This window comes from Protopterus annectens, chromosome 2.part1 (assembly GCF_019279795.1).
Source record: "Protopterus annectens isolate FY-2018-M chromosome 2.part1, PAN1.0, whole genome shotgun sequence".
NCBI classification, from domain to species: Eukaryota; Metazoa; Chordata; order Ceratodontiformes; family Protopteridae; genus Protopterus; species Protopterus annectens.
In genome coordinates this window covers 1,092,503,614-1,092,517,673 of record NC_056729.1, presented here as the reverse complement: position 1 = coordinate 1,092,517,673, position 14,060 = coordinate 1,092,503,614, and the positions used below count along the sequence as shown (strand labels likewise).

At 35.8% G+C, this 14,060-nt stretch overlaps 1 protein-coding gene across 1 annotated transcript in view; it reads left to right on the top strand.

Moving 5' to 3' along the window:
* Positions 1 to 11,371, top strand: part of LOC122794948 (adhesion G protein-coupled receptor F5-like) — a 719,027-nt gene extending 707,656 nt beyond the window's left edge. The window contains exon 11 of the mRNA XM_044063541.1: positions 11,348 to 11,371. Coding sequence (XP_043919476.1) covers positions 11,348 to 11,371 — 24 coding nt within the window. The remainder of the gene's footprint in view (positions 1 to 11,347) is intronic.
* The last annotated feature ends 2,689 nt before the right edge of the window (positions 11,372 to 14,060 follow it).

The window sequence follows — 14,060 nt, the reverse complement described above, 5'->3', positions numbered from 1 at the left end:
TATGTTAAAACTTTTACGCTACATATATAATGATCACTAGTATCCTCCACTTACATATATTCTAAAATAAAACTTATTCTGTATTCATTATTATAAAATGACATACATTGGTGTAAACTTATGAAAACAGTCACCAATAACCTATATGACCAACTCTAAAAATAATAAACACTCACAATAAAATAAAATCACCTCACTTCATTGGACACATGGTCGAAATAATAACTATCTTTCTAAACTTCTCAGTTTTAAAAGACAAGTAATATTACAATAGTCATTTAACCCTGGTTTACTAAAGGCATTACACCTTATTTGCCATGATAATTCACTTTCCTCAAGCAACCAGTTAAAAGGGCCACCTCGGATATTATATTGAATTTGGTCAATCGCTTTGAAAGTGAAATTATGATCTGGATGTTCCATATTGTGTTTAGCTAAAGCATTGTTGCATTTTTTAGTATTGATTGTATAAGTATGTTCATATATTCTGTCTCTGATCCTACGCTCAGTTTTCCCAATATAAAAAGCTTTACATAGGGAACATAAACATAACCCACCATTTTTGAGTTACAATTCAAGTTGTATCTCATAGAAAACTTTCTACCATTAATTTTGAATGTGTAACCCATGTTAATGAATTTACACATGTTACAACATCCACAATTCATCATACCTACCAGTCTATGTGTATTATTAAGTTTTGGGGCTTCCAAGATATTTTTCAAATTAGTGCCTTTCCTAAAAATAATTTTTGGTCTCTTGTTCAATTTCTCTACTAACACCTTGTCCTGTTTTATCAGTTCCCAGTTTTTAAATAAAACAGTTTTTATAAAAGTACTATCAACATTAAATGTGGTGATAAAACTATATTCAAAGTCGTTGACTTTGTTTAAGTTGACTATTGATTTATTGCCTTGGTTGTTAGTGTTACTACCAAGACTTAATTTTCTATGAGATACAACTTGAATTGTAACTCAAAAATGGTGGTTTATGTTGCTTTATGTTCCCTATGTAAAGCTTTTTATATTGGGAAAACTGAGCGTAGGATCAGAGACAGAATATATGAACATACTTATGCAATCAATACTAAAAAATGCGACAGTGCTTTAGCTAAACACAATATGGAACATCCAGGTCATAATTTCACTTTCAAAGTGATTGACCAAATTCAATATAATATCCAAGGTGGCCCTTTTAACTGGTTGCTTGAGGAATGTGAATTATCATGGCAAATAAGGTGTAATGCCTTTAGTAAACCAGGGTTAAATGACTATTGTAATATTACTTGTCTTTTAAAACTGAGAAGTTTAGAAAGATAGTTATTATTTCGACCATGTGTCCAATGAAGTGAGGTGATTTTATTTTATTGTGAGTGTTTATTATTTTTAGAGTTGGTCATATAGGTTATTGGTGACTGTTTTCATAAGTTTACACCAATGTATGTAATTTTATAATAATGAATACAGAATAAGTTTTATTTTAGAATATGTGTAAGTGGAGGATACTAGTGATCATTATATATGTAGTGTAAAAGTTTTAACATATATAAATAATAATTTTTGACATTTTAGTTTTACTAGTTTTCCATTTGTTAAACTAAACCATGTGATTCATTTTCTATGTTACTTAAGTGGTCTTGTGACTGTTTTTTGTAATCTGAGGAAGTTGCCTTAACTAAGGAGATGAAAAGAGCTTTATTAAATCAGTTTATCTTGTTCTGGTGTTGGATTGATTTGTCCGTAGTGTTTTTTGCAATGTAGCAAAGGTTTTAGACAGAAGGTAAAAGCCCTGTTATGAGAGGTATGTACCATATCTGAGTAAGCAGGAAGGCTTGCCAGCCATTTCCCCTTAAACTACATCATACTGGATCCCTCCAGAATGATACCTGCTACATTGTCAGTTATTAAAGCTAATTATCTTGTCTTTGAATCTTGATATCATTATTTCCGATGGCAAAATATCAGTCAAGACCAGTGTTTTCCTGCATCTGAGACATGCATCGCAAGCTCAGTTCTATCCTTCTGGATGTCCATCTGGGTAGAGTTCCCATGGTCATTTGATGCCACATTGACTGCTATCAAGTCCTAATTGTATTCTTCATGATAATTTTCCATGGTGGATCCTGGCTGAAAAAAAACAACTGACCCTCGCCTTTATAATACCTAGCCTGTTGAGGGTGGTACCCATATGACTGACAATAGAATCATCTGTTTTGAAACATTACCCTGGGCAGATGTGGTCTTAGTATACTGGCAACGAGGTTTGTGTATTGGCTATGTGAACTAACGGTTAAGGCTTCTTAGTCCTTAGTCTTGGGGATTTAAGCATTCTTCTCTTGACAACCAGAGAGTAAGCTGGTGTAATAGAGGTGCTCTGTTTTGTGTGTGTGTGTGTGTGTGTGTGTGTGTGTGTGTGTGTGTGTGTGTGTGTGTGTGTGTGTATGTGTGTGTGTGTGTGTGTGTGTGTGTGTGTGTGTGTGTGTGTGTGTGTGTTATGCTTACCAAATGTTTTGAGGCAAGAAGGTAACCTTCATGATCAATAAATATTTATATCTCTCATCATACCTTTCAACCTCTTGGAGCAGGAAATCTGGACAAAGCCATAAATAAAAGTGGGACAAAGGCCCAAAAATAAGGAAAAGTTTTAAATACTGCTCTTACAAACGTATAAAGTTGATACATTAACAGATTTTGCATTATCGTGAATTTTCTGAAGGGTATGAAATCTGAAACTCAAATGTCTGTCATTATTTTCTAACTTCAGTCTTTAATGATTTGCCACTAATTTGCTAGAAAAAGCACAATTTTATGAAAAATGGACCAAAAATATAAGGCAAAAATGTGGACATTCTGCGAAAATCTGTATCGTTGAGATGTATTCTTCTCATACATATATGTCAAAAATTCATTTCTAAAATTTTGCTTACTTGAAAGAGTAATGGTATAGATGTGGATGATGGTTTAAGGAATATGTGGCTGGATGGCTTGCAGGGCCAGAATAAGATATGGTATCTCCTGATAGGTAGATGTAAAGAATATGAGAAACCACTTTGTTACCTCATGAACTATATTTATGAAATTAAGTGATGCAAATGAAGATGTAAGTATGGTAGAACATTTAAGAGACATTCACAATTGTAATGCACACAGTTTCATAGCAAAGCATTTCACAGTTTAACAACATAGAGAAGGGGACTTTCACTACATTGTCTTAGAAAAGTGAGGAATAAAAAAAGACACTGATGCAGAAATTGGTGCCCGCTTTATAAAAAGATCTTTTGTGCTTCATTTGTAGCAAGTACCTTGCTACAATTGCAAATACTTTGAATTTCAGCCACAACTACTAATAAAGTATTAACATAGTTTGACAGCTCAGTGTGGGAACTGCATTCACACCCCCTCCACCAGTTCACACCCAAGACAGTCTACCCCTTCACCCTACCCCAGATACAAGTCTGTGTGGATATCAAAAGTATGTTACTGTACAATTATTCAGAACTTTGCTTCCAAAACTTAATTGTTAAATAATCATGAATGCTTTTATATTAGATCTGTTATAGCTTTAAATGTGTACCACAGAGTATACTGTATAACTCTTAACTTATTTTCTCAAAAATCAGGGACAAAGGCCAAAAATTAGAAATTCACATAGAAAGTTAATAAAACAGCAGTTTTTGCATCGGCATACATTTTCTGAAGAATAAGAAGTATGAAACGTTAGTATCTGGTATTAGTGACTGCCTATAATCCTCAGTGATCTACCAAAAATCAAAAGTTTTATGAGGGATAGTGCTAACATATGAAGTTAAATCCATGGCAAAGGAGAGGCATGGTATTTTATATTCATCCTCCTCAGGTATGGTATTTTAGTTTTATCCTCATCATAGGTTCATAGGTTCATACTAGGCTATCTGCCCTGGGGCATTTATAAGCCTAGCCCGATTGTGTTTGGTTTACGCCACCCCTTGATTTGAGTATACTGTGCCCTTTTTAAAGTTTAGTTTACTGTGCCTCTGTCTAATAGTGACATGGAAGTAATCCCCGGGACAAACCTACGATCCTCCATCCACTCATCAAGATTCTTCTTGAAGAGAGTCAGTGAGGTGCTCTGCCTAACATGAATTGGAATTCTATTCGAGAGCAAAAGGAGCCTCTGGGTTATGAATCTGTCCCTCCAGCATGTTCTATTTATTTCTGTGCTGAGGTTCAAGTCCCTTGAGCACTTGGCTCTAAGGGATTTAGATTTACTGAGGTGGAGCATGTCCATTAATTCTGGGTTGGACATAGCTTTATATGTCAGGCACAAATCGCCTCGAAGTAGGCAGTATTCAACTGAGTAGAGCTGGAGTTTTTTTAACCGAGCAGCATATGGCATCTGTTTGAGTCCCTTGATCCTCCTGGTGAGGTACTTTTAGGGTCTTTCTAATTGCTGCAGGTGTCGGGTAAGGTACATCCCAAAGGGAGCATTCTATTCTATAATGGGCCTGATGAGGGATGAATAAAGGGGCACGATTACCTCTCTTGATCTAGATGTGAATCCTTTCATGATGAGGTGGGCTATGTAGAAGGGCTTTCTAACCACTTTGGCAATGTGGTTGTCAAAGGAGAGATTGCTATAAACTTGGGTGCCCAGATCCCTAATTACTTTCTCGGTACTTAATGGGTTATCACCTATGTGGTAATTTGTGGGCACATTGTTTTTGCCAAAGGGTATGACTATACACTTTTTGGCATTTAGCTTTAGACCATGGCTCTGGCACCAGTTATCCATCCCTGCGAGACCTTTTTGAAGGATGTTTGTGTCAGCTAGAGAGTCGATAATGGCGCCCAGTTTGCAGTCATCTGCAAACTTGGTGAACCATAGTCCTCCCACGTTGGCCTGTAACTCAGAAAAGTAAATACCGAGCAAGAGAGGTCCCAGGACAGAACCTTGTAGGATGCCACTTGTGACCGGTTTTGAGTCTGACATGGCTCCAGCAACTCTGACTGTGTGGGTTCTGTCTTTGAGCCAGTTTGCGACCCATCTTGTGACATAGGGGTTTATATTTAGGCTGGATAGCTTATCTATGATGCCTGAGTGGGATATTGTGTCAAACGCCTTTGTGAGGTCCAGATAGGCTGTGTGGACTACCTTCCCTTCATCTATGTCCTTGGTGACTGTTTCGAAGAAGTCGACCAGGTTCAAAAGGCAGGATCTGCCCTTGACGGAGCCAAATTGGGTAGGATCTAGTGTCTGTAGGTCCCCAATGTCTTTGTTTATGAGTTCCATGATGATCCTCTCCATAGCCTTGCAGACTAGGCTAGTCAGGCTTATGGGGCAATAGTTTCCAGGGTCAGCTGAGGCGCCACCTTTGTGGAGTGGGACCACTGTTGCTGTACGCCATTCTTTGGGCACATATCCTGTAGTGAGGCTGAGATTGTACAGCAGTTTTACTTGAGGGATTAGTTCTTCTTGGAGTTCATGTAGGACGCAACCCGGGACGCCATCTGGTCCCATGGAAGCAGTGTTTTTTGCTTTGGAGAGGGCGGCCTTCACCTGAGCATCAGAGATGTTTGGGAGGCTGCACTCTGCTGGGATAGATACTTGCTCTTTTTGGGGGGAGGGGGTGGAGAAGTTTGCACTGAACCTGTCTGCCAGGATATTGGTGATGTCTGTGGGTTCAGTGTATTTTTTTCATTTAGAATCAACTCAGAACAAGTCTGGGAGTTGCATCCCAGGTTCCTAACATAACTAAAAAAAGCCTTATGATTGTCTTTAGTTTCCTGTGCAGTTTTTCTCTCGAAGCTGGCCTTGGAGGATTTTATGAGGGATCATAGTTTTTTGCTAGTACTGATCAGAGATGCCTTCCCTTTTAGGGATTTTGCTCTGTCATGTAGTAGCTTCCTCCTTCTGTTGTACAGTTTATTTATGGCTGGGGTCCACCATCCTGGATGCCTGCCTTTGGATGATTGGGTCTTGATTTTGTTTGGGATAGCATGATCCATGCATTCCTGGACATGTCCGTAGAATGTGTTTATGTAGAATTCTGCTGTTTGGGCCGTAGTTTCCACTGGCTCTGGGGCCTTGAAGGATTCCACTTTGGTTTTGAGAAGTGTGATGTTCGCTTTTGAGAAGTTTTTCACTGTGGTTTTCTGGGCTGGGGGTGGGGTCGGGCTGTGGATATCCAGTGAAATTAATTTATGGTCTGATCTTACCAATGAGGGATATACTTCTGGTATGGAGCATAGAGTCCCCATGTTGGTAATGATCAGGTCTAGTATGTTTTCCCCTCTTGTGGGAGTGGTGACTAGTTGGTCCATAGCATTTGAGTTTATAAATTCCAGGAACCTTTGGGCTAAGGTGCTGGGGCTTGAGTAATGCTCCCAGTCTATGTTTGGGTAGTTGAAGTTGCCCAATATAATGGTGTTCGGAGAGATCTTCATGTTCTCCAATGTTTTCAGGAAAGCCTAGTGGGATTCCTGACTTTGAGAGGGTGGTCTGTAGGATGCTATAAACTGAAAAGCAGTCTTGCCCACTATCAGTTGCACATGGATGGTCTCCGATACTTCGTGCAATGTCACTAACCTGGAGGTGTGGCTATCCTTGAAAATATGGAAACTCCCCCTCCTTTTGTGGTTCGGTCCAGGTTTTGGGGCCGAAAAGCATGATACGAGGTATAACCTGGTAGTGCTGGGGTGCTCTCTGGAGCTTTGAACCAGGTTTCTGTCACTGCACAGATATCGATGTTCTCCATACTGAGGAGAGCTTCAAGTGCATGCATCTTGAGGTTAAGACTTATGGCGTTTAGCAGCATTACCCTTAGTTTCTTGTTCCTTGTGCTGTCTATGGTGGCGGGTTTGACTTTTGAGCCTTGCCTAAAAAAGGCACTATGGGGGTGGCAAGAGCCTTTGCCAATATCTGAAAGCCCAAGGGTGACAGGTGCAAGCCGTCCCTAGTGAAGCAACGTGGCTTGTCGAGCATGCCATCCCAGGCTGACAGACACTGGATCCCCTTTGAGTGACACCAAAATTTTAGCCAATTGTTAATATCGATCATTTTGTCTTTATACTGCGGCATCATTCTAGGTGAGGGTAAGATGCTGCTCAAGGTCAGGGTCATACCGGCCTGGGCTACATGATCAGAGAGCTCCTCTATGTCTCTTTTCATGTAGTCGAGGGAGGTACGTCTCAGGTCATTCATGCCAGCATGTACAATGACCGAGTCATATTTGTATTTATTTTGGAGTAACTTGAGTGCTTGCGTTATGTGGTGGATCCTAGCACCCGACAGGCAGCTCACTGTGACCTTCTCTTTATTCAGCCTGGTGAGCAGGACGTCAGTGTGTCTGACAATAGAGTCACCAATTACAAGAGTATCAGGTGTGTTATTCAGCCTTAAGGGCTGTGACTGCTTGGCACACTGACTTTGTGTGCTATGTGTTGTACGTGTTTTGTTTTGGGGTAGTGTTTGCTTGGATGTCTGCTTTGGAGGTCTCTGTTGCTTAGGTAGATTTTTATTTAGAGCCTTCGAGTATGTTTTTGTGTTTTTATGTGTTTGGTTTGCTGTTGTGGTGGGACTATGTGATACTGGAATTGTGTTGTGAGAGGTTACCTTCTCCTCCTGACTGGTTACACCAGTTTTGAGATGAGAGAGCTCAGCCTCCAGTTTGGCTATATGGTTGCATCTCTCACATATATTTGAACCTGTTTGGAGGAGGAGATGGTTGTCCGTGTACATGAGACAGCTGTAACACTGCCTCAAAATTCCCAGATTCACCAGCTGGACTGGAGAGGAAACCATTGACTGACCTTTGGACATGCTAGAGTAATATAGGGAACTGAATTAAAATGGACCAATAGGGGACAAGGTAATCGTATAGAGTATAAGAGTAAGTAGTGCTTATGGTTTATTAGTGCTAACTTGTAAAATTACTTATTTGGACCAGTGAGGGGCCTTAGAATGAGAATATGGGGTTTAATTTGAGAGATAGAGCAGTTCTAAGGGAAAAAGTGAAGAGCAGACTTTGTGGAGCCAGGAATAGTTTAAACCGAATTAGGCGGCACTGCCCGATGTTGTTCTATGCGCAAAAACACGCAAAAACACGCAAAAGAGGGTTTTAAGAGAGGGAGATCAAGGAGTTAGGAATTTACCCAAAATGGCCAATAAAACTACAGTTTCAAGGCAGTAACCACTCCCACAGGGGCAGGTAGGCTGCTCAATGTTTATCACTGCCACTGATGAACTCAGAGACTTCCCTTTAGCCCAAGCAAACAATGGCCTCCAAGACACTTACAAACAGTTCAGAACAGCAAATCTGTAACTGAACTTTTTTAAATCTCAGAAAAGTGGGAAAAAGCAAGATTTTTTTTTTTTTTAAGGAAAGCAGAGGTTCACAAGTATCAACAAGTTAGAACAGTGCAGTAAATGACCCCACACTTGAGTGCTAGGCCAGAGACAGATAAAATGCAAGTTTTAAGAAAAAAAAACGATTTTAAAAATAAGTGCAGGCAGGAAATTCAGTAATCAGCTCTAGGTTGTGTTCTAAATACAGTTACCAACACAGAAATCAAGTTTAACAAGCCAGAAAATGCTCAAAAGTAGGCGGCAATGCAGAAAACTTTAACAAATAATCTGAAGCAAAATACTTAAAATCTCAAAAGTAGCTCCTTTCTTCTCTCAGCGTTTTCTCCTCTTGGTGTGTGCTTCACCAACAGCCAACAAGTCTGAAAAGACGCCAAAACCATGAGGCAATCGGGTTTTAAGAGAGGGAGATCAAGGAGTTAGGAATTGACCCAAAATGACCAATAAAACTACAGTTTCAAGGCAGTAACCACTCACACAGGGGCAGGCAGGCTGCGCAATGTTTATCACTGCCACTGATGAACACAGAGTCTTCCCTTTAGCCCAAGCAAACAATGGCCTCCAAGAAACTTACAAACAGTTCAGAACAGCAAATCTGTAACTGAACTTTTTTAAATCTCAGAAAAGTGGGAAAAAAGCAAGATTTTTTTGATTTTTTTAAGGAACGCAGAGGTTCACAAGTATCAACAAGTTAGAACATTGCAGTAAATGACCCCACACTTGAATTCTAGGCCAGAGACAGATAAAATGCAAGTTGTAAGAAAAAAAAAATGATTTTAAAAATAAGTGCAGGCAGGAAATTCAGTAATCAGCTCTAGGTTGTGTTCTAAATATAGTTACCAACACAGAAATCAAGTTTAACAAGCCAGAAAATGCTCAAAAGTATGCGCTTTCACTTACATAACTAAGACTAGCAGGACTTTGCCTGCTAGGGAGAACTTTCCCAAACTATCCAGGTCCATATCCTTCACCCATAATCTTCTGAGAAGAAGGACTCTTCCACAAATCTCTCCATCTGCACCAGAATTCATCTTGCTTTAGAAAATGACTGCAGATTATTGTCATTCTTCAGCATTTTTTCTGCTTTCCAGTAGGATTCTTCACTGTAATGCTTTGCTTTTTCCATTTTGTGTATTCTCTTGTTTCCTGGTCAGTCCATTTCTTTTTCTTGCCTTTGTAACAGGTTTCTAGCAAGCTGCTGTTCACCAACTTCTGGTAAGTTTATTCCTTTCAATTGACTTTGTTATTCATGAAGAGTAGACCTATCTATTTGGTAAAGCTGCTTGTTAATGGTGTTGCATTATGCATACTCATGTTCAGTGTTCTACTTGTGTTTATTGTTCTAGCTGTTACCAGTTTTGTGTGGCATTCTTACTTTTACCAAATTATAGACAGTTTTTTTGCATTAGGTTGCAATTTATGGTCGATTATTTGCTGTTAATATTACCTTATATATGTCATTGTGTTAGCTTTATTGAGACTAGTTTACATTGTCAGCAGTGCAGCAAGTAGCAAAACCACCTGTGTGGAGATAATTATGGGTTCTATTTCTGCACCAAGTAGTTTAATTGCTGACACTGCATTGCAGCATAAGGGGTAGTGCTGTACCCCTGAGTGTGTTAACCTTTGGATTAGACATTTAACTGAAGCCCCATCTGCATGTGATAGTGGTAGCTTGAGTAGATGTAAAATATTCCACAGCACCTATTGAAAACAGTAGGGGTTCATTATTTACACAATTCATAGGTATTTAAACAATCAGTCATTATTTGCATTCCTAATTATTTACATTACATATACATATTTTCAATTATTTACTATATATACTGTGTATATATATATATATATATATATATATATATATATATATATATATATATACATATATATATATATATATATATATATATATATATATATACACACATATATATATATATATATATATATATATATATATATATCCACATAAAGCCAGGGATCCTTGTTGGCTAGGCTTACGTAGGCCCTTGGGCCGATAGCCTAGTACCTACCAATGAACCTATGAACCGATATATATATATATATATATATATATATATATATTATTTACAAATAATATATATATATATATATATATATATATATATATATATATATATGTATATTATTTACAAATTGCATCCTCCTTTTATATTTTGCTTTATCATATAGAACAAATACTTATTACATTATTGACTCCCCAGTCCAATTTCCACAACCAAAACCTTACTTTTTTCAACATCATTGCCATTTTTATTAAACATGATTTCTTTACCTCTCTGATTCTAGATCAACCATAATATAGCTTACATTTTTTATCAAGACTTTAAACTGCTTTCTTTTGTTTCTATAATACCCAAATTCGATCATGCCCATGTTTAAATTGTTCACATCTTTAAATTCATTCAGATATTTCTTATCTATAATCTTTTTCCATAACTTGTTTGATGTTTTACATTAAAAAAAACGTGTTCACAAGTTTCAGCTTCACCACAAAATAAACAAACTCTGTCTTTTATACTTTTATAATGCATATTGTCCTTCACCAGTAAATTTTGTATAAACACCCTCTGCAAACAAATCCTCACCTTCTATATATCCTTTACATCTTTTCATTCCTGCAGTAATAGCATTCCTTTTCTCAATGTTTAATTCCTTCCAAGGCTATATCCTGTAATATTTTTCCATAAATCTTATCACACCATTCTTTTCTATTAGTATCAATTTCTTTTGCATTTAGTTTCCAAAAGATAATCTTATCTTGATAATTTTCCATTTCATTATTACAACTCCTCCTTTTTTAACTAAAAAAGTCAACCATTCCTTTTTATATTTCAAACATAATATTTTCATTAATAAAGAAACCTCACTGTCCTTTAAACATTTCGTTACTGTATATAAATATAATGATGACATATACATTATAGGATTTGTTAATACTAAACCTCCTTTTAGTTTTTCACATATAAAACCCCTCTTTTCACAGGGTTCGATCTTGATCCCCAAATAAAATAAAATATTATATTATATACATCTTTCTCTAAGTTTAATGGAACACTGAAGATATTGGCTAAATAGATAATCTTTGCTAACAGTAAGGAGTTTATTAAATTAACATTTCAAAGGAAAGCCTAAAAGACTTCCAAAATACATATATGTGTTTTATTTACTATATTTTTCTTTCCATATAGAATTAATAATTTCTTGTTTTCCGATGTTTATTCCAAGGATCTTAATTTTATTCTTATTAAATACAACTCCACCAATCTTTCCCTCAAAACCTAAACCTTGACTTTTGTCTTTATTTAATGCAAACCCAATAACCTGAATAATTTCTTGTGTTTGTTTTATCACTGCATTCATACTTGCTTCATTTTTTGTTGTAATGCTAATATCATCTGCACAATTTAACAAAATGGGCATTTTTATCACTTCATTAGTGGTATATGTCATAACATCCATTTCCTTATTCATATAAGTAGATACTGCATCCATTACTAATACAAATACTTTACCACTCAATGGACATCCTTGCGTAATACCCTTCTCTATCTTTATATCTTCAATCAACAATCCATTTAACATAATTTCCAATGTGTTATACTAATGTGCTGACATACATGTGTTTAAATCCTCTTAGATATATATTTATATATCAAATATATCCCATAATACTGACTGATGAATCAAATGCTTTCCTTAAATCTCCTACCATTACTTTTGCCTGAACATTTCTAACTACGATATCACCTAATTCCCTAATTATTAATAATAAATCTTGAACTTTTTATCTTCTATACCAAACATGGTAATTTATATTACCTACTTTTTCTTCCATCCATTTTCTTGTAATATGTTCATAAAAATCTTATAACCTGCATTATTTAATACGACTGGTCTCAAATTCTGTGTTTCTTCCTTCTCTCATTCATTTCCATATAAACCTAACAATACCTCTATATATTTCTTTATAAATAAAACCCTCATTTAACCATTTAGTTAGTACCTTTGTAAACCTTTTTTTTTTGCTCTATGGTCAAATTTGTATACATCTTATATTCTATTCCATCCTATCCTGCCATTGAATCTAAATACATTACTTTTATTACCTTTTCTAGTTCTTCTATTTTATATTTTTTTCTAAGCCCTTGTTCTCCATGTCAGAAAATGTACATTCTTTCCATTCCTTCCATGTCTTTGTTCATTGCTCTTTAAATAATGTTCAATTTATTTGCCATATTCATAATCTCCTGTTGTGTATTACGCATTTCTACCTGAAAAAAATCTTTAATTTCTCTCATTATTCAATTATATTTTTTAATTTTCCTTAAATATGGTTCAGTTTCTTCTTTTTTCCTTTCAAAAAGTATCTTTGTTATACAATAAACGCTCTATTTTTTTTTATTTAATTCATATAGCTTCTGTTCCTTAATAAAGACATTTTCATCATTCTTCTCTCGACAATCGGTCATATTGTTATTTAAATTTTTATATTTTATTTTTCCCATGTATATTTTCTCTTTCATCCATGTCACATAGCATTTTTTTATATTTCAGTTTAAAATTTAACCACCATTCTGACCAATCTATATAACATTCTTTCATTTCTACATGATCTTGCCATAAACTCATAATATCTTTTTTCCCCTTAACATCAAATTTCACTTAATTTATTCTTTTTATACCATTCCCTATTTTTATATAATAATAATTTCCTTTTGCCATAATCAAAATTGCCCTGTGATCTGAAAACCATGTCAGTAATACTCACTGTTCAATTATTACTAAATTTTCTGACAAAAAATAATCTATTTTTGTTCTTTTTTCCATTCTTTTATATGTCCATGTCTCTAGATTCCATATTTTTAACTGTCCATATTTATTATGTCCTTTACTAATTTAACATTGTACATCTTCTTGTTTACTGTCTTAAATTGCAATTGAAGTCCTGTACTACTATATCCATATTAGCTGCTACATATTGTATTATCTTTCTGAACATCTCTTCCCTCTCCTTTTTTACAATATATAATGCAATAATTCTCATAACCTGTTCCCTCCATCTTACCTCAATAACAATAATTCTACCTGTTATGACAAATATAACATATAACACTTTAATTTGTATCTTTATATAAATATTCCTGAAGAGGCGTCTTTCCTGAAATTCCATATCACATTTTTTTCCACAATACTTCTGTTTGATATCTTTCTAATTTTGATAAAATATTCTTTAATATTTTCTATTTTTTAAATCTTTTTTTGTATTATTTGTTCTCTACTGGTAACACTACTATTTTCCCAATGTTAATGCTTCTAATTACTTTTCTATAACTTAATCCTTTTACCTTGTTCCATTACTTCCAAAGCTACTTCATTTTCTCTTTCTTCACTCTCGCCCCAAATGTCCCACTTTTTTACATTTGTAACATTTTGCTTCACAATTTTTGTGTCATGTCTTATAGTCCTGCCTCTAAAATATCTTCTTTTTTTCACATTTGCAATGAAGTGATCCATTTTTCCACGCAAAAAAAAAAAAATGGCTGTTGCGAATACCTGACCAAGCCTGTATCTCTTTCAACATTAATAATACCCGGAATATGCACACTACTCTTGTTTTCCAGTTTTAATATCACATTGCAATCCCACACCTAAGGCTATAAACCTGTATTACCATACAATGATTTAATAAATGCTTT